The sequence below is a fragment of the Benincasa hispida genome, chromosome 4, assembly GCF_027475165.1.
Source record: "Benincasa hispida cultivar pf3 chromosome 4, pf3_genome.v1.1, whole genome shotgun sequence".
Classification (NCBI taxonomy): domain Eukaryota; kingdom Viridiplantae; phylum Streptophyta; class Magnoliopsida; order Cucurbitales; family Cucurbitaceae; genus Benincasa; species Benincasa hispida.
In genome coordinates, this window is record NC_143481.1 from 43,827,502 (window position 1) to 43,847,278 (window position 19,777).

General features: G+C 31.6%; 1 protein-coding gene across 1 annotated transcript; it reads left to right on the forward strand.

Moving 5' to 3' along the window:
* Window positions 1–3,628: 3,628 nt before the first annotated feature.
* LOC120075343 (serine/threonine-protein kinase STY8-like) lies at window positions 3,629–15,579 on the forward strand. The gene is made up of 16 exons (XM_039028645.2): window positions 3,629–4,049; window positions 6,117–6,231; window positions 7,307–7,419; window positions 7,557–7,649; window positions 7,850–7,925; window positions 8,903–9,013; window positions 9,691–9,741; window positions 10,001–10,140; window positions 10,454–10,561; window positions 11,421–11,494; window positions 12,476–12,651; window positions 13,659–13,751; window positions 13,895–13,975; window positions 14,156–14,206; window positions 15,057–15,197; window positions 15,283–15,579. Exons 1-16 carry the CDS (start codon window positions 3,856–3,858, stop codon window positions 15,328–15,330), a joined length of 1,665 nt encoding a protein of 554 aa, XP_038884573.1. The 5' UTR covers window positions 3,629–3,855; the 3' UTR covers window positions 15,331–15,579.
* Window positions 15,580–19,777: the final 4,198 nt, after the last annotated feature.

A 19,777-nucleotide genomic window follows, 5' to 3' on the forward strand; every position in this document is an offset into this window, starting at 1 on the left:
TTAATGATCCTATGAAATGACACTAATGAGACGATTTCGTCAACCAATTTCATAGATTAGTATTGAATAACTCAGCTTCAATAGTAAATACTATTGAAATTTGTATATTTATATCTAAAAATTTCATCTTTCTCTTTCTCTATTTTACACATTTATTGAAAAACTTTGTTTTACAACCGTGCATTCCAAGTACAATCTCTCTAATTCTAACATATTGATAATTAACTCCAGACTTGTTATATTCACGCCGTTGGTCAAATGCACCCAATTTAATTAATAATATTCTCCAAAAAATTATATCTTATATCATTGTAACTTTGGAATAGTTAATTAATTTCATTATTATCAAAGTGAACTTAACTAAATCTAGTAGTTGCAAGGATGACTCATCAACCTTTTTTATGTGCAAATGTAGCAAATAATAAGGCCCAACTCAAATGAACATTAACTACACTAATTGCCCAACTAAAATAATCCCCAAATTGTTGATTTCTCTTCATTCTCCTTCTATCTACATTAATTTCTCTCATCTCTCTCTTCATCCACCATCAATTTGAAATTAAAGGTTGATTGACACGATGACTTTTTAATATACTTAAAATTTTAATATCGTCTTTGCTAATAGTTTGATAGTCTTCTAATGTACTCAAAATTTTAATATGCTTGTTGACTGATGCAAGATAGCTTTTGGTGTACTCGAAATCTTAATATATTTACTAATTGATGCCTAATAGTCTACGATGTACTTGAGATCTTAACATCCTTACTAATTGATGTTTGATAGCTTAATGATGTATTCGAAATTTTAGGATGCTTGTTGATTGGTGTCATGTAGTCTATTGATGTATTAAACTATTTTAATATATTTCTTGTGTACTCATATTTTAATATGCTTGTTGATTGATGTTAGTAGCTTAGCTTGTTGATGTACTCAAAATTTAATATGTTTACTTATTGATATCATATAGTTTGTTGATGAACTCAAAATTTAATATGGTTTACTAATTGATAATTGATAGACTATTGATTATACTTGAAAATTTAATATGGATGATACACTTGAAATGTTGATGGTTGTCAGATATACTATTGATACATTTATGTCTAACTTTAAGTATTTACTGATTGATGTCTGATACATTCGATCTTATATTTGACATTTAGAATGTTGATTGATGATAGATATAATGTTGATGCATTTATGTCTCATTTAGTTAAAGAAACACTTGGAATGTTGATTTTAATTGTTGTTAGATATACTGCTAATACACTTAGAATGTTGACTGATGTTAAATATAATGTTGATACAATTATGTCTCACTTTAACTATTTACTTATTGATGTATGATACACTAATGTCTTATATCTAATATACTATGATGCACTTGGAATATCATGTTTATAAAATGAAACACACATGTTTTACTTTAGAGTAAGTTACTCATTGAATGTTGATTGATTTTAGATATATTGTTGACACACTTGGAATATTGATTATTGTAAGATATACCAAATTTTAAGTGAAACACACATGCTTTACTTCAAATATGTTACTGAATTCATATTGATTATTGTTAGATATACTTAATTTGAGAAAGTGAATAAAAAAATCGAAGATTTGCTAACTGTCAAACATGATTTATGTACCAAACATATTGTAATTATAACATTATTCTTTAGTTTCAGCTACATGTGTAAATCTTATTATTATTATTTTTCTTCCTTTTTGTTCTCTAGTTATATATTTAAATTTTAAAACTTACATTATGAAAAAGAGATGATCAGCGATAGAACAAAATCACAAGAAATCAAGAGAAAAAGAAGGCCAAGCTGAATAAAAAATCAGGTTGGATTAAGAAAATAACAAAATTTGATTCACACAGAATCTAGATGAGAGAAGAACAAAAATTACGCAAGAGAAAATCACAACTGCAATTAGAAAAGGAGAAAAGAAACTTCACATAGGAGAAATAAAAAAAAAATCACGCACAACATTGTAAAAAAGAAAAAAAAAAGGAAAAAAGGAAAAATACGTTGGTGATGACAATAGGATAAAAATCTGGCATGTTTTTTTTTTTAATTAATACAAAAGTTTAAAAACTCAAGCTACAATTGCAAATACACAACTATATTTTGCTCTTCAATACAATTTCCAATCTAAATTGACATGTACTATATCTCTTTAGGTTTGGATTTGACCTTCTGATAAATTATAAAAACAAAAATAATTTCAATGCTAAAATTTTAATATATTCCAATATAATATAAAATGGATTTGTTGGATATTCGTGGTTGTGTTTCTTTAACATTTCTATAGCTTGTTAATTTTATGTATTGTTTTGTTGTTGAAAATGGCATTGGTTGGTTCATCTTCAAATGTGTCATAAACATATATTAAACTATGTATTTTATTAAATTAGGAATATTTCACTATTTATTTAAAATTTATGAATCTACTTGATAGAAATTTCGCCAATTTGATAAAAAAAAATTCAATAACTTATTATACACATTTTAAAATTTAGACATTTTAGAGACTAAATTTATAATTTAATAAAAGAAAGAAGGAATACCCAATGTGTTTTTTCACACCTTATTATTAGAGTAATACTTAGTGTTATAGGTGATTTTAGACCAAAAGTAAAATTGACATAACAAAGAGATGGTAAAATTGACATAAAAAAGAAGCAGAGACAACTGGGACAAGGAAATAACGATAAACAAACAAGCAAGCATACCAAAAGGATGGAATAATCCTAAGGAGAAGGGTTGGCTTGGCCCAAAGCCAAATCATCCTGCTCAGTCTCGACCTTGGCCTAGTCCACCATATCATGCAACTCACCCATGACATGAGCCTAAATAGAAGGTTGACTTGACCCAAAACCAAATCAACTTGCTGAATCTCAATTGAGCCCGCCAAATCAAATAGCTCTCACATGATGTAGCCCGATAGGGAAAGAGATGAGTATGTGAGCAACAAGGAAGCCTTAATTTGAAAAGATATAGGCCATCCAACCTTATAAAATATGCAAGGAAAGTGACCGACGAGGTAAGTTGACCCTCTACTATAAATTCTGTAACGAACCTCATCTTTAGATTATCTTTAGTACATATGACTTATTACACGTCGATGTGTAATTATTGTTAATTAACTTACAAGTTATCTTCTTTTTTCAAATGCATATTTACTACGACTGCCACACAGAGGTTAGACCACTTTACTAATCCACTTATGTTTATTTTTGTGCAATTTGAATATAGTATAATCTATCTAAAAAGAAAAATATTATTTAAAAAATAATTTATCACGTGATAAAATGTGATTAGACAATTAAGTGTGAGTGCCAAAAATAATAATTATTTTTTTTCGTAAAAAGAAAAACAATTATTATTATTATTATCACTTTTTACGATTACAGCAAAAAAGAACACGCGTTGGGCTTAAATTTTCATCTCGTAATTAAGAGAAAATCCGAAGGGCATTTAGGTAAATTCAAGACAACATTCTCCTTTTCGCACGTCAGGCTTTTACAGACCCCTATCCATTTCAATTCTGCCATCTTTAATTTTAAATTCCAAAAATAGAAACATAAAAATATATAATTATTAAAAACATCCTGCGAAATTCGATAATTTATTTGCCCCAAATTTCAAAACCTCAATGACGAAATTACCCTCCATCTTCACTCCAAATACCCAACCACTCCATCTTCTTCCTCAAGATTCTATCAACAGTCAAAGATCCTCTCTACTGATCAATAAATATTCCCAATCTACCTTCTCTACTTCCTTTCTCCTCCAATTTTCCCTCTCTCGCTTTCTTCCCTATGGCTTTTCCTCGTCTTTCTTGATTCTATGGCGGATATGGATTTCGTCGAAGGCGTTGGAGAGAGTTCTTCGCCGCCTCGAAGCTTCGGTGGCTTCTGTGCTGTCCACGATGTTCGGAACGATGTTTATACTCGGTTAGTTCAGTGTGGACACGAAGAGGCTGTTTCTAATCCTCAATTTCGTGAGAACTTGGATGCTCACTTCAATCGCTTGCCTCCGAGGTAGTTTCTTTGGATTTTCTTTGATTGTGATTTGGATTTTTGGTTCTTTCGCTCTTTCTTTGCTAGTTTCTATTGTGTTTCCCCCATTTTTATTTGTACTTTTGTATTTGATTTTGAGCTGCTGTAATCGAGTGAGTGGAAGTGCATTTGTGCATCCTTGCTTTATTTGGCTTTCGATCTTTTTCCTGTGAATTTGTAGTGGATATAGTTTGTCTAACTTTATTAGGAAGCTGATTTTGGTGGATTACTTTTCTGAGAAATTTTCCTTTCTATTACGTGTCTGTCATAATCCTATTGCTTCTGCTTAAACTATATGTTGTTTACTAATGCTGGGAAAGTTCATTTGATAACGGTTTCTTTTTTAATTTTCTGTTTTTGAAATTTAGTTGGGTCTCTGTATATATAATTTTGTTTTTGTTTGTTTCTTTTTTTTTTTTTTTAGTAAAGAAAATACTTTTGGAGTATTGGGCATCACGTTTTGAAAACGAAGAGCATATTCTTTTTAATTACTTTTTTTAGTTTTTAAAATTTAGGTCAGATTTGAAAATTGTATTCAGATAGGAAATGATTAATTGACTTAATTTCTTTTTTAAAAATTTATTATTAGACGACATTTGTTAAATTTTGGATTGACTAAACTTGTTGGGAGTAAGGTTGAACTTACCAGCTTAACAACTTACTGTTTAAATAATACCAACCTATAAGGAACAAACAATGGCGTAGTGATATGGTTGGAAGCAAGAGTTCATGTATGATTTGATTAAAGGTTGATATGCCTAGTGGGAAACAAGATTCTCAAAACATGCTTCAACTGCTGGTTGTAGAATAGAATTTTATCGAAAATGGAAAATAAAATCATTGATAATCAAGTTAACAAAAGTTGTTACTTACATGAATGTTACTTGGAGCTGGGAGATGCTAGAAGTTGTACTGCAGATTTTGGAATTTGAACTACGTAACATGGGTTCATATCAACATATAAACGTTTAGTTTATTTGAACCAATAGTCAGGATCCTGATACATAATCTTCTAAAGAGTTCTCTAAAGAGAGTTGCACACTTACTTGAGTGGTTTGGTTTTCATAAATGGTGAAATAGTGCTTTTCCCCTAGTTATTCAATGTCCATGAAGAGACATTTGATTTTAAATGGTGTCACTTCTTGACTTGAAAACGAAGAACTCAGGCTCATACTACCACCTAGGTAGACAAACATCCGCTAGCTACTTAGCTACTAGGCTCAGAAAAAAGCTCACGCTACGAGCATGGAATGACCTAAAGCAATCTTTGCAAGATTCACCAGACTCTTGCTTTGGCCATGAAAGAACGTTAGGTGAAGAGGTGCTGCCATCTGCTTGATCATCCTATTCATGCAGTGGACTTGCTTCATTCTATAGTTATAAAAAAAAATCTACGATAACTACGAGTCTAAGAGTCGTATACATTCCAGATTCATTGTTACAGCTTCTGTCTTTAGAAAGTGATGTGTTTCTGTGTAAAGTAATTTGAATGAGAACTAAAATTATCAAATATTTTGATTGGAGACATGGAACAGATTAAGGAATTTTTAGAAAAAGTTGATGATTAGCTTCTTTGCTATCATATCCCTGGGTAAATGCCTGCAAACTGTTTTGTAGTACCTGTGGTTTAAAATTAATGACAATATTTTTGAACATAAGTAGCAAGTTCTATGGTATCATCTCAGATTTTTTGGATAAGAAATCTACTAATTTTTGATAAGATTGGAAGTTCCTTCTTTTTATTTTTTATTTTTTTATTTTTTAAATTTAAATTTAGATTTATCATTATTTTTTTGTAACTTTTAATTTTAAATTATGATCCAGTGACTTGGGCTTGGTTGATGCCTTATCGTCATATCCTATTTCGTGTATTTATTTTAGATTGTATTTCTCATAGGAAAATAAAAGATGGAATTCCTAGTGGCTGGTGAGTGTATAAGTAGTATGGCATGTTAAAACCACATAGCTACACTATATTATCGGGTAGGGATGATCTATTCATTCTTCTTAATTTATTAACTTCTTGGTTGTTGATAATTATTCTGTCAGTTATGGACTTGATGTTAACATGGAGAAGGTGGAAGATGTTTTGTTACATCAAAAGCTTCTTTCCCTAGCAAAGGATCCAGACAAGTGCCCTGTTTACCACATTCGTTTTCTGGAGGTATTTTTTCAATTTCATTTGTTTAATTTTTAGAGGAAACTAATGGACAGTGTTGCTTGGTTCTAAACATTCTTATAGTTTTTTGCATAGAGTGTGGTTTTGCCAAACATATGGTGGAAAACATAAAACCTGAGGCAAAAATTAGAAAAATGGCTCGCAGAAAGAGAGATATTATCAGTTTCCTACTGATGACTAGTTAGAGGGTGACAATTTGGAATTACTGTATATGAGGTCATAACCATCACTTCTGAAGGTAGAACTTTCCTAATTTTGGAGGGAAAAAAAAAACTGAAGATGGCGCATTGCTACAGACTGCATCAAAATTGCCATTGGTGGCACCTAGAGGGTAGGAATGATATTTTGCTTGTTAAATATAGTCCTCCCCAGCCCCTGCTTCTTCTCAAATGGCCAATACAAAATGAATTTAGAATGTGTTTGTATGGATTTATAGCAATATGGTGCACAGAAGAAAGTCAGATGGTAATACTAAAGCAATTGAGACAATACATTATATATTTGACAATGATTCATATTCTTTCCTGTTATTGATTGATATAAGCAGCTTTATCAATTAGTGATTGCATTAATCACTCATATCTCTTTTATATGAAAGTACTTGATAATTTTTTCCTTTCAATGGCTTTTTGTCTTTTTTTTTCCCCTTCAGGTAGTCCATGTGTTAAAATAGATCTAACAATAATTTTTGCCCAAGGATGATAAAGAGAGTTTTTGGGATCTTGAAATCTTTACATTATGTTAAGCCATTTGGTTCGGGAGGAGCAAGAAAATTTTTGAAAATCAACCCGAGAATGTTGACGATAGTTGGATTTTTAATAGTTTGTGGTTATGTTGATGTGAAGTCTTTGTATGTTGTTTCTTCATATGTCTCGTTGTAGTTAGATACACAGTTGTGCAAGACTTCATACTGATTACTTATAAATCTGCAACTCCATGACATCCCTCTTATCAACAGATTCTTCATTTTTATTAAATAAAGTTTGTATCTTGTTTGTATAAGCTTTGTTTTAGTGGTCGGAGGTTTTATTGCTCTACACTTTTCTTGTTGATTTTGTAGCACATAAGTACTAAGTCAGATGGCAATGATGATCACGTTTTTCTTGATAGTATCCTTTTAAGTGGTTCATCTAACGAAGCAGCTGATAGAAGACTTCCACTGTCACACAAGAGGTAATTATTGGACTTACTGCATTTTCATTATTAGGCTGACTGTCTCTCCCTCCATGCTACCCTCTTTCCAATCCCTTAGATTTCTTTCCTCACATAGTTGATTTGTGTTAATTGATTTCTTCATAATTGGTTTGTAGAACTCGAGGAAATATAATTGACTTTGAGCCTTGTTCCAAGCTTGAGAACTTAAATTTGGATGTTAGAAAGAACTCAAAGGCCATGGATAGGAGGTATGATTTGGACAAATTTTCCAAAAGCTACAATTTAAATTGAAGTTAGAGGAATTTATGCTTAACATGTGTATTTGTATTCACTATTTCTGTGGATTTATCATATTACAAATTCTTGTAGTTCTCGTCAGGGTATAAATTTTTGACATGTTGGCTGTCTATAACTAAATATTAAGATGTTTTCTAAAAGCACAACGCAGGCCGGGTAATATTGCACATGTTCTGATACACGAAGTGATATTTTCAACGATTGACAAGCCAAAGCTTCTTAGCCAGGTAGGCTGGAATGGGTATTTTGTCTTTTATTTTTTGATAGTGTCTACATGAATGTTTTGGCAAAGCAAAACTCGCCAAAACATTCATGGCCAGGCATGCTCATTGAAGTCTTGTTTTTATGCTCCTATCGAATTGAACAAATATACTTAGGCTGGAATTCTACTGTATATTTAGCATTCTTGCTAGTTTATGGTGCAATCTTTAGAAGATGGCTTTAAAGGAACAACAGAACTTTTAACAAAGGCAGAAACTTTTTGATTGTTTGTTTGTCCGTTTTTTTCCCTCTTATTTTAAATTAGTTTTAGTCAGTGCATTATTTTGATGTATTATTCTATCTTTTGAGCGAGTCTAAATAATCTTTTGGGCAAATGGAATACTTTTTTATTTCAGTAAGAAACCTTTTGCTGAAAGAATGAAATACACCAGTTGAAGTCCTTTGTTCAACTGAGAGGGCTGTATAATAATAGTAATACTTTCTTTCCTTTTTTAAAAAGGGCTATATAATATAAGAAGGGGAATACCGTTATTTATCAGTAGGAAGGGGAATAGTTGTAAATTTCAGTTGAACCTAGGAAAAGTAGTAGCAAAAAGATATAGTGACCTAAATTTCATGGGGCCCTTTCATACTGTGCTGAAAGACTTCTATTCCTGTATAATTAAAATTTCTCAAAGAAGTGGCCCTTACAGCAGTGAACCACAAACACAAAGTTATTCTGACTAACAGAGAAAACATCAATAAATGCATGGAATTGATCTTGAAAATTAAGTGTACACAAACTAAGAGCTAGAAGCTTGTATCAGGGATGGAGAGTTAATGAACAATCTATCATGGGGCGATTAGTACTCATACTAGATGTTGAGAATAATTCAAACTTCTTCTTTCTCAATTGCTCATGTCAGTAGGTCGTTATTATGAAAGTATCAGTATGGTAGAATTCACACTAGCTTTTCTAACAACTTATCAGTTTTTTTCCTAGCTTTCTGCTTTGCTTTCTGATATAGGACTTAACATTCGAGAAGCACATGTGTTTTCAACATCTGATGGTTACTCCTTGGATGTATTTGTGGTGGATGGATGGCCTGTTGAGGTACAGTATTGTGATATATGCTAAATGTATATTTTGCTGTTTCTACTGCTGTACTCCCCTGTTTTTCATATTTTATGTTCTTGTTAGATTATTTATTTAAAATTTTCTAATTGTAACTGGTATTCTATGTTGATATACGATTATCATACGGAATGATTGGGAGATCTAATATATCTTCGCTATTTGGCTCAAAATTGCTTTCTTTGTTTGCTTATTGCCCGTTCCTAATTACATGTTATGTCACTCTCTGGCCTTAAGAATAAAGGTAGTTCAACGAACTGTAAATTTACTCTGAATTCTTACTTTATTATTTAGTCGGCCTTTCAAGTTGGATATATATGCAGCAACCACCCCAAAAGTATCCACATTTGAATTGGGATTGGAGTGCTAGTGCTTGCTCAACTGGTTGTCTGGTCTTCCAACCTGTCTATTTTAAATCAAGACATGGAAACCTGTATGAGATTTTTTGATATGACGTTTTTTAAGATCCTTCCATTTTGCATCTATATCTAAGGATTTTAAATGGAAAATTGTATCAGATGGGTTACTTAAAAGAAATTATGGATTATCCCAGGACACAACCTTCTAACATTATAAGGGGGATTGGTATTATGTATCCTTTATAACAGGATCTGTGCTAAGTCCAAATGTTGCTGACTTTGCAATCTTATGACCAGGAAACTGATGGCTTGTACGAAGCTATGGAAAAAGCAGTGGCTAGATATGAGGTAAATTGTGTGTTTTTTTTTTGACACAATTCTTTATGAGAGATATTCAAAGAAATGGTCATTAGACTCATTACCTAATTTTAATGCCTTGATATTTTTGCAGCATAATATGAATGCATTCTTTTACTAATTATTATACAAAATTGAGTGCTTTGTTTTCTATTGCCTGTGGTTGAAGATTGTTTTAAAACCTCATGTCCACCCCCTCCAAAGAATGAGAACATGAAGGAAATAATGCAACTTCTTTCATGGAATACAGGGATCGTGGTCTGGTTCTTCACGTTTTCATCCAACAGTTAAGAAAACATTAGATGCCCAGGAAAAATCAGCAGATTGGGAAATAGATAGACGATTACTGAAGATAGGTGAAAGAATTGCATCTGGATCTTGTGGTGATTTGTAAGTTTCAACTGAAAATACAATTTTCTTTGACCATGTCTTGAACTATGGTTACCTTATTATGGAAGCTTACAGATATTGCATCTGAATTTACATTAGGGTCTCGTCGTAATATTGTAATTTGAAGTTTCATATTATCTGCAATCTAGCAATAAAATCAAGTGACCATCTTGCCATTCATAGCAAAGTCGTTTCACAATATGAGATGTTCGATTATTCGTTGTTTATTTGTTCTCTGAATATTACAGGCCCCTCTTTAATATCACAATGATGCATATTACCATGTGACTCATTTTTCTTTACTCATCTGCAGGTACCATGGATTTTATCTTGGTCAAGATGTAGCTGTCAAGATATTAAGATCTGAAGATCTAAATGATGATTTAGAGGATGAATTCAATCAAGAAGTGGCAATTCTCAGGTAATCTTGATAGGTGTTATTTATTTATTTTTTTAAAATTATATCTGAGTTTGGGGTATGAACTTAGAGAACACTATTTCCTATCATCATTAGAAAAGAAAAAAAAAGAAGAAAACAAAGCCATAGGGATAACGGACAAAAGAATGTAAAATATTAATTCTTTCCAAACTTATCATATTGTAAGTTTAAGAATCCACCGATTATTTCTGCCAGAGGACATCATGTATGGATGGTAATAATTTTTATAGCTTATTTATGGCTGAGTTTTTCATGCAAACTTCTACATCTTGACAGTTTATTTAGTTTAATCATGCAGAACACATGCACAGTTTCAGCTTGAAAGTGTACATGCTAAGAGATGCACATTTTTCACTATGTGATCTCGCTGGGTAGATATTATGAAATATCTCTCCTCTTGTTTTGATTTGATAGGAGATTGTGTTTGGATATTTTACATATAGGAGGCCCTCAATTGAAAAGAAGCTCTAGAAATTAATGGCTATTCGATTAATTTATCAGAAATGAACCTGCACTCCTGATAGTGAAAGTACAAATATGATGGTCACCAATTTCCTTGCATCCAAACATCGGAATAGATTAAAATACATTCTTATCAAAAGGATCTTCTGGCAGACAGTAATGTTGGTTAGTAGCTGCAGATTCAAAATCTTCAAGTTCCGGGAACTGTTTTGATGCTTCCCACTTCACATTTTCCTCGTTTTGTTGACAATGGTTTCTTTTTATTTCCACATTTATGAAGGGAAAATTTCCAGAGTTTATGTTTTATAATCAATTTGTCATAGGTATATCTACCGCCATACATCCTTTGTGAAGGGATCTTAATTAATCTGAAATGCAGGAAGGTCCAGCATAAAAATGTAGTACGTTTTGTAGGTGCGTGTACAAACTCTCCGCATTTGTGTATTGTTACAGGTACATAAATCTCTACTTTAGTCTTCCTTATTTAACTTTTTGTCTCCTTTTCCTTCATCAGTTTCTTGTAGGATCTTCTTCTGTAGTTTACATATATATCTTGATAGATGTTTGGCTGCTTCGAACAAGAGTTGCATGCAAAATAGCGAAATTGTGGACCAATAAAAAGATAGATAGTCAAGATGTTTTCCTTCATCAGTTTCTTGTTGGAATGATTATGATAAGGGGATAGTTGCAAACATATTAATAAGAAAACTGCGAGAAAGACATGAAGATATTGAGGTTCTCTTTAGATTTCGAGTTATTTAGTATGGGCTATTTATGTGGGATAGTCAGAGTTTATAGTGTTTTCTAAATGCCAATAATTTATTTATAAATAAGAAACGGTGGTGAGGGTGAGATAGGTTTTTTTTTTTTTTTTTTTGGTGAGAATGTTACTGACCCGATTTTCGGAATACAAGATAAAATAAAAATAAATTAAACCCCCACCCCTCCCTCCTGTTTCCCAATTTAACTAAAAAATAATCTAGAGCACCCACTACCGTAAATTTCCCTAAAACTGTCACCATTTGAATTCCATTATTAAAGGAATCTAACCAACTAATTGGATTACAGAAATGAAGAAAATGCTCAATGAATATGATGAAAGATCACAAATCGGTTTAGCAAAACTGAGTTTGGCGTAGATGGTATCAAATAAAAGTAGTGTGTTGAGTAGGGATTACAATTTTGGAGTAATCATTATTTTTTAAAAATCAAACGATATTGAGATGGATATTCAGGGCAAAGGGTGGGGGTAGATTTGTTGCAATAATACAACTATATCTCCATCTGTATTTATACCTGAAATGCCTAATTTGATTTGGATTTTGGATTGGAAATTGGTCACTAAATTCACTTTCTTCTGTAGTCCTGTTTTCTGGATTTATGCTCTATCTGTATTGTTTAAATACAAATTTTAAGATTCGATGTTTCTTGCAGAGTATATGCCAGGAGGGAGTCTTTATGATTACTTGCACAAGAATCATTGCATGTTGAAGTTCTCACAACTGCTGAAGTTTGCTATTGATGTTTGTGAAGGAATGGAGTACTTACATTTAAATAACATTATCCATAGAGATTTGAAGACGGCAAATCTGCTAATGGACACTCAACATGTAAGATTAGAACATTATCTTGATGGAGTTGGCTTTGTCAGCTTCTGAACTGTAGTAGTGTAGGTATCTTAAATGATTATTTTAATATCAAACTAGTTTTTATATGAATTAGGTGTTGGAAGATAACAGAATGAAAATATAATTGAAAGTTGTTTCGGGGTTTGGAAGGAGTCATTCCATACCTTAGATAAAAGGGAAAAAGAAAGAGGAGTAACTATACTGAAATAGCTATTCAAACGAGATGTAACTCTAAGCTCTAATGTGATCATTTAATCCGTGAGATGTACTCATTCACTCTACCATCACCAACTAACCGTCACTGTTTCCCTGAGCTGACTGAAAAAGTAAACATATGAAGTGGTTTCATTTTGTCCTCTACAAAATATATGTGAAAGCGTCTTCATGCTGTTTCTTTGGATCGGGAGGTGGTTGTCATATGATTAAAAAACATTCAGCAGTTAGTCTCTAGTAAAGGTCATAATACAAAAGAGATAATAGTGGTTAAAGTTGATGTTTTTTACCTAATTAGATACAATGTGCGTTGTAGTAGTGGTTAAAATTGGTGGGTTTCTTTGGCTGTTTTGATGATTTATTTTACTGTTGAAGCGGTTGTACACATTTGTTATTACTTCAAAGTTTCCAATATTGTATGGAATTTTGGAGCAGGATTTGCATGTGTGGCCCGAGTACAAATGTATATTCTCTTGTTAAAAGATAGTACTGCTACCATATAGAGAGATCTGAAATTGTGAGACTTTTATTACAGTTCCACATAACGTTTTTTATTATAAAATTTGTTCAGTAGTATATCTCACAATTACTTCCTGTTGACTTAGCGAGTCTCTCTCGAGTGTTTCACATGCTTTCATTTTATGGAAGAGAATCAATGGAGGCCAAGGATATAAGCAAACGTCACCTAGTGATGTGCATGTGCTTTTATGAGCTTGTGCTAAAAATTGATTTTAATTTACTTTTTGAGTATAAGACGTATTCTTTTTGTGTTCAAGGTTGTAAAGGTGGCAGATTTTGGAGTTGCACGATACCAGAGTCAAGGAGTAATGACAGCAGAAACTGGAACATACAGATGGATGGCACCTGAGGTGATAAACCTGTCAGAGGATATTGGCAAATTACCATGCTGAGTTTGTTCAATTTATGAATTCAGAGACTGTACTTTAGAGTACTGGCAGCATTTCAATTTGACTTCAATCTTTTTACGTTGATTTTACTTTTCATCTTTAAGGTAATAAATCATCTGCCGTATGATCAGAAAGCAGATATTTTCAGTTATGCAATTGTGCTGTGGGAACTAGTAACAGCAAAGGTATATCTCAAGTCGACTACAATGCTACACTCTTTATCTTTTCTTTTCTTTTCTTTTCTTTATTTTTTTTAAATTGTATTTCAGGGCAGCTAATAATAAGCAATACTTTATATAAGATGAATACATGCCTTTATCATTGTCTTGTGATTATTCTTTTCACCCAAGCTTTTGGCATCTCAGGTTCCTTATGATTCCATGACACCATTACAAGCAGCCCTTGGAGTAAGACAGGTTTGTGTGTCCTAATTTTTGGTGCATTACTATTTATTATTATGTTTTAAAAAAATTAAGATACTGAGCTTTCATTGAAAGAAATGAAAGAACGTACATGGCTGTAAGAAAAAACCCAGCACAACAAGAAAGGAGACTCCAAGAAGTTACCAATAGGGACTCGGATCCAAAAAAATTAAAAAAGGTCACAGTTACAAAAAAGGTATAGTGAAGGATGCCCACATTGGACCCCGCCACCTCTCAAACCTCATCACATGGCCTCTCCAGCTCCCCACATTGAACCGCTTCTTTCCATAAAATAGTAAAGAAGATAGGTTGCCACCAAAAATGGTCCTCTCTAAAATGTGAACTCAAGAGCACCTTTTCAGTAGTGTACCCATCGCCATTCCAAGCCAAAGATAAGCTAAACATGTATGAGAAGACCAATTTTTTTTCTTCACATCTGTAGTACCTATGGACCAATGATAAATGAAGAAACTCGACATATCTGCTGTATCATCTCAGTTTGATGAATAGAAAAGGAAAAAAAAAAAAAACTCATTTATATGATACATGAACGGGGAATTAAAAATATAGGAAACTAAACATAACATTCAATTATAGTTTGTGAAGGGAAAGATGGGAGCAATAAAAGAACAAGGTTGCTGTTAAGTATAAAAAAAACATCATCAATATAAATATGATGAATCGAGAATATTTAGAAGAATGCTCCGGTTGCTGTTTCTTTTACGTTTACTTAGGATTCCCCACGTGTTTGGTATCAAGGAGTCCAAAGCATTGCTTTCTTTCCCCTTTAAGGAGTTTGGCAAAACACGGTATTCAAGGGTTACACTTCATATTCTGTTTTCAGGGACTACGTCCAGATCTTCCCAAAAATGTTCACCCCAAATTGTTGGATTTGATGCAAAGATGTTGGGATGCAGAACCGGTAAATCGGCCTCCATTTTCCGAGATAAAAGCTGAACTCAAAAGTCTCCTTGAGGAAGTTGAGGTATACTCTTCCCCGTCTTTAGAACCACACAAATAAATATGCAACATGCAACCCATCTAACTTTGAAATCCCATATGTGCTTTAGATGTGTACAAAATATGAAGAAAATTGTGCAGCAGTTAATGGCAGCTAATGTAGCTGTGTAGAAGTGCAGTATTCAATTCGGCTTTACCCTGTATTTTCCATGAGGAGATTTATTTTGTTTTCCACTTTCAGTTCTTCATATAGTTACACAAATATTGTACATCTGAGAGAGAGAGAGAGAGAGAAGTATAGAGGCTGCTCAGTGCAAAAAGAGGAAAGAAATAGCATGTTCTCATTACAAAAATACTTGACCAGGGGGTGTTTTCAGCAAATATAGTAAAATTATCTGTTGTTAGCCTCTCAAGTTGTTCAATGGCTCTATTTTTCTTTCCCTTGTGTATCTATATATATGCTTTGTTATTTTAACATATCAATAATGCTTCTTACTATACATTATAGAAAATTGGCAGCCTTATATCACCTTTGCCAAAAAGCTTATAATTATTATGAAGTTTTCAGATTCTTTCTGATTTCTTTTTGGTCTTATAAGGAACTTTAATTGTGTGTTTGTTTAAGGAAATTATGCAGGAATCTGAGTAAACTATTGCTTATCTTTTCCTTATTGAAAGAATAGGCAGGGAAAAGTAGTATGATAGTATATTGATAGTTTCCAAATTGGCTGGCATACTTCTTACCTATAAAGCAAAAGGGGGTCTAGGAAAAAGCTGAGTGGAGCTTGCAAAAGAGGCTTTGGGTTTTAAAGCTTTTTGTTTATTATTAAAACTTTGTATGATAATCATTTTGTCTAGTTTTCATAGTCAAGTTTAAAACAATAAATGAATGTTTAAATTGGGGCTGTTTTTTGAAAGCATTTTAAAAAGTTTCTTACATTTTGAAAATTGAACACAAAAATTAAATAGTTGTCAAGTGAGTTTAAGTTGTCACTAATCATTTTACTCAACAAGGCACAAAGGGAACTAAAGTCACTTCTATCAAACTATAATGAAAATTGGTGTAATTATAATGAAATTTCATTGATGGATGAATTGTAAAAATTGAACACCCTTCATTCTACAATTAGATTTTGCACGATTTGAATACATATTTTAATGTGGACACCACAACTTATTACAATATTATGGAACGCAGGTAAAGAACAATTGGAACCCACTTTTTACACACTATTGATGGATTATCTTTAGCTGGGGTAAATATGGTCCAAGTTAAAATGAAGAATTTAATGGTATGTTTGAGAGATTCTAAAATGGTTAAATTCACTTTTGTATTATTTTTGAGTGATTAAAGATGTGTTTTAGAATAATTTTGAATATGATTTTAACTAATTCAAAATCACTCACAAAACTACACTACGATATCATCCCAGAATATTTTAGGTTTTGATTGCAAAGAATGGCCAATCATTGGTTCACTTCATCAAGATGTGGTTTCTATTAAACTTACTGATTTGTATACTTCTTGTACTTGTTATCTAGATCTTTATTGATTATATTTCTGTAACTAAAAGTTAACACTAGAAAAACTTAAAAAGACATTTTACACTTAAAATCATTATGAATAATAGTTGATGATTTCTAATCAAATTTTCCATTTTAATTAGCCAATCAAACTTTAGGTTATTGTTGCAGCAATATTAAAACAGAAATGATTCCTAAAAAACTTTGTATAATAGAAAGGGAAATGGGAAAGATCTAATTGAATATCAGATTAGTCCTATGGAAATCCATTTACAGGGAAAGTAATCAAGCTTCGCTTTGAAAATATAAATGGTCCACTTGTGCAAGGCTTCCAGTTTGTACTCAAGAGATTGCAAACGATTTTTATGACAACTTTTGTAATTGTACCATCATATTTCATTGATTAGTTTCATAATTCAATGAGAGCAATGATTAAATGCAACCGAAACTGCACCTAATTTCATGCATTCTTCCTTTGATAGATAGTAAAACAAAATATAAAAAGAATTTAATTTTATAACTGCCGACGTACAAGAAAAAGTATGATCAAATATACAATTCTACCAATATAATAAAGATGAATTATGTTTTGCCCTAAAGTCAAAAGATTACTTATCTTTTCAATGTCTAAAGGGACTAAATAGTGCAACAAATTAGTATAAGTTTTATGATGAAGAACTCAAATTTTGTGAATGATGTGGCAAGTTGAAATAAATGGTAATAACTGTTATATATAATGTGAAAATTAAGTTTATTTTCTTTAGAAAATATATGAAAATAAGTTGTAAATGAATTTCTTAAGTCTTCCACAGGATTAAAATGAAAGATTTTATAGTACAATAATAATTGAATTATTTTATTAAGTTGTCAATGGTGCTTTAAGGTTTATCAGTATATTTAATTGTTGTTTTTAAAATTTTTTTTAAATAAATCTAAGCTGTAATATTGGTGGAACTTTGGAAATTGTCAATGAACAAGACATGTTTTTCCATGAATTCCCTTTCTTTTTCAAGGTTTGGTGTAACTTATAATGCAAATTGGCTGTAACCAATTAACTTGATTATTTTCATATACTCAACTCCACTTAAATACTTTGTTAACCCAAATAAAACCATAAAAATGAATTTCCAGAAAAAATATTTCCTCACTCTCACTTCCTTATCGTCAACTCCAACAATCCGAACTACTTAAATTAATTTGTAAGAATTGGAATTGAATTGAATTAAACTTTTTCTATTTTTATCGAGTTAGATTGAATCGAGAGTTGACTAAAAAAATTGAGCTGACCATACTCAACCCGAATTACATATATATTAATAAAAAAATATATTTATATTTTTCTTTGTTTAAAGTTTGATTACTTTCATTTGTGAATTTTTATTATCTTTCTTTTAGAATTGTTACGTTGTTTGTCTTCATTTAAAGTTTATAATAAATATCATAAATATTTGAGATTTAACATTTGAATTTTATGAGATTTTAGTTATTAGTTATGTGTTGTAGATAAATTTATATATTTTTAATTAAAAAGAAAAAAATTATAATCCGACAACCCAACCCAATCCGAATTTTAAGGGTTAGGTTGGGTTAGAGATTTTATTTGTGTCTTTTGAATTGTCAATCATACTAATCCGAATTTTCAAGCTGTTCAAAAAACACCTAATGTCCAATCCAATCAAAGTCAAGTACACTCCTACTTAAAAGTTGAATTCTCAAGTCTTTGGAATCTTAGAAAGAAAGATTTGAAAAAAGAAAAAAAAAAAAAAAGATTTGTTACTTTTTTTATTGCTTAAGAAAACTTCACGCCATCTAACTTTGAGAAAAAAAATGAGCTCGATTTACCATTAATGGCGGATTAATTATGCATTTAGTTTTAGCAACAAACATAGGGAAGATAAACCAGCACTTGGCATTCCTAGAATAAGATGCGACAAAACCTAAAAGCTTAAAAGCTTCGAAAGCTTCGCACTCAATAATATTAAATGGAAAAGAAATCGTATGGTAGTAATTCGACATTAAGTGTACTATCAAAATCTTACATTAATCATGCAAAAGAAACAAATCATCGGTCATGTGTATATAAATAAAGATAGTTATCTGTATTTGGCATGAAGCCAACTTAGGTGAAATCGAAAGTAAAACCAAAAGATTTATACTTATAGTAGAATATTCATTCCATTTGTAGAGATATGTCAAGAACCCTAATTTATTCTTAGTAATCTCATCAAAGTCATGTTTTAAACTTATATCCATGTCAATGAAATCTTTCGAGACCGAATAAAAACATACCCTTAAAGTCATGTTTAAAACCAAGAGCAAAACCATACAAGCTTGTGCTAAAAAAGATTATTACCGAGATATTATGGAGAATTTGTTTGTTCTTGACAAATTATATATTGAAACATTAGGATTGTATGATTTATTTATATTGTTAGAATCAACAAACAAATAAAAAGAAAACCCTAAACACAATTTGACAATACAAGAGAGATCAGGAGATATACAGGATAGCTCAACCAGGTTGACACATCTGTAATACCGACATCATTTCTCAAGACCAAAAATGATTAGAATACTTTGAAAATAAACGAAAATGTACCTCTTATTTCATACAAGAATGAAAGAAAGGGAAAACACCACTTTGAGAATACTCGGAAACAATCGAAGATTAGCATCTCAATTTCCCTTTTTTTAACCCTATCAAAGTAAAAACATTCATATGTAGCAAAAATCAAAACTTTTCAATAGAACATGTTTCCAAAATTTTGCAGAATTATTATTCTAATGTAATGCGTGTTGCCATATCTCTTGATATTATCCAAATTGGATTCTTCTTCTTGTTTCATAGGAACACTTGTCTTTTTCTTTTCTTTTTTCCTTATTATCCTGAATCGACAAAGTCTGTAGCTACTGTTCACACAACCTTATGGATGTGAAGCTAACCCCACTTTTCAACTACAGCGCACAAATATATACGATTCTGACAACTTAGCGTTTACATGAATTCAACATTAAATTTTATAAATTTGTTTGGGTTCTTTAATCTGTTTGAAAAAAATCTCTCGCTTCTACTACAAAGAA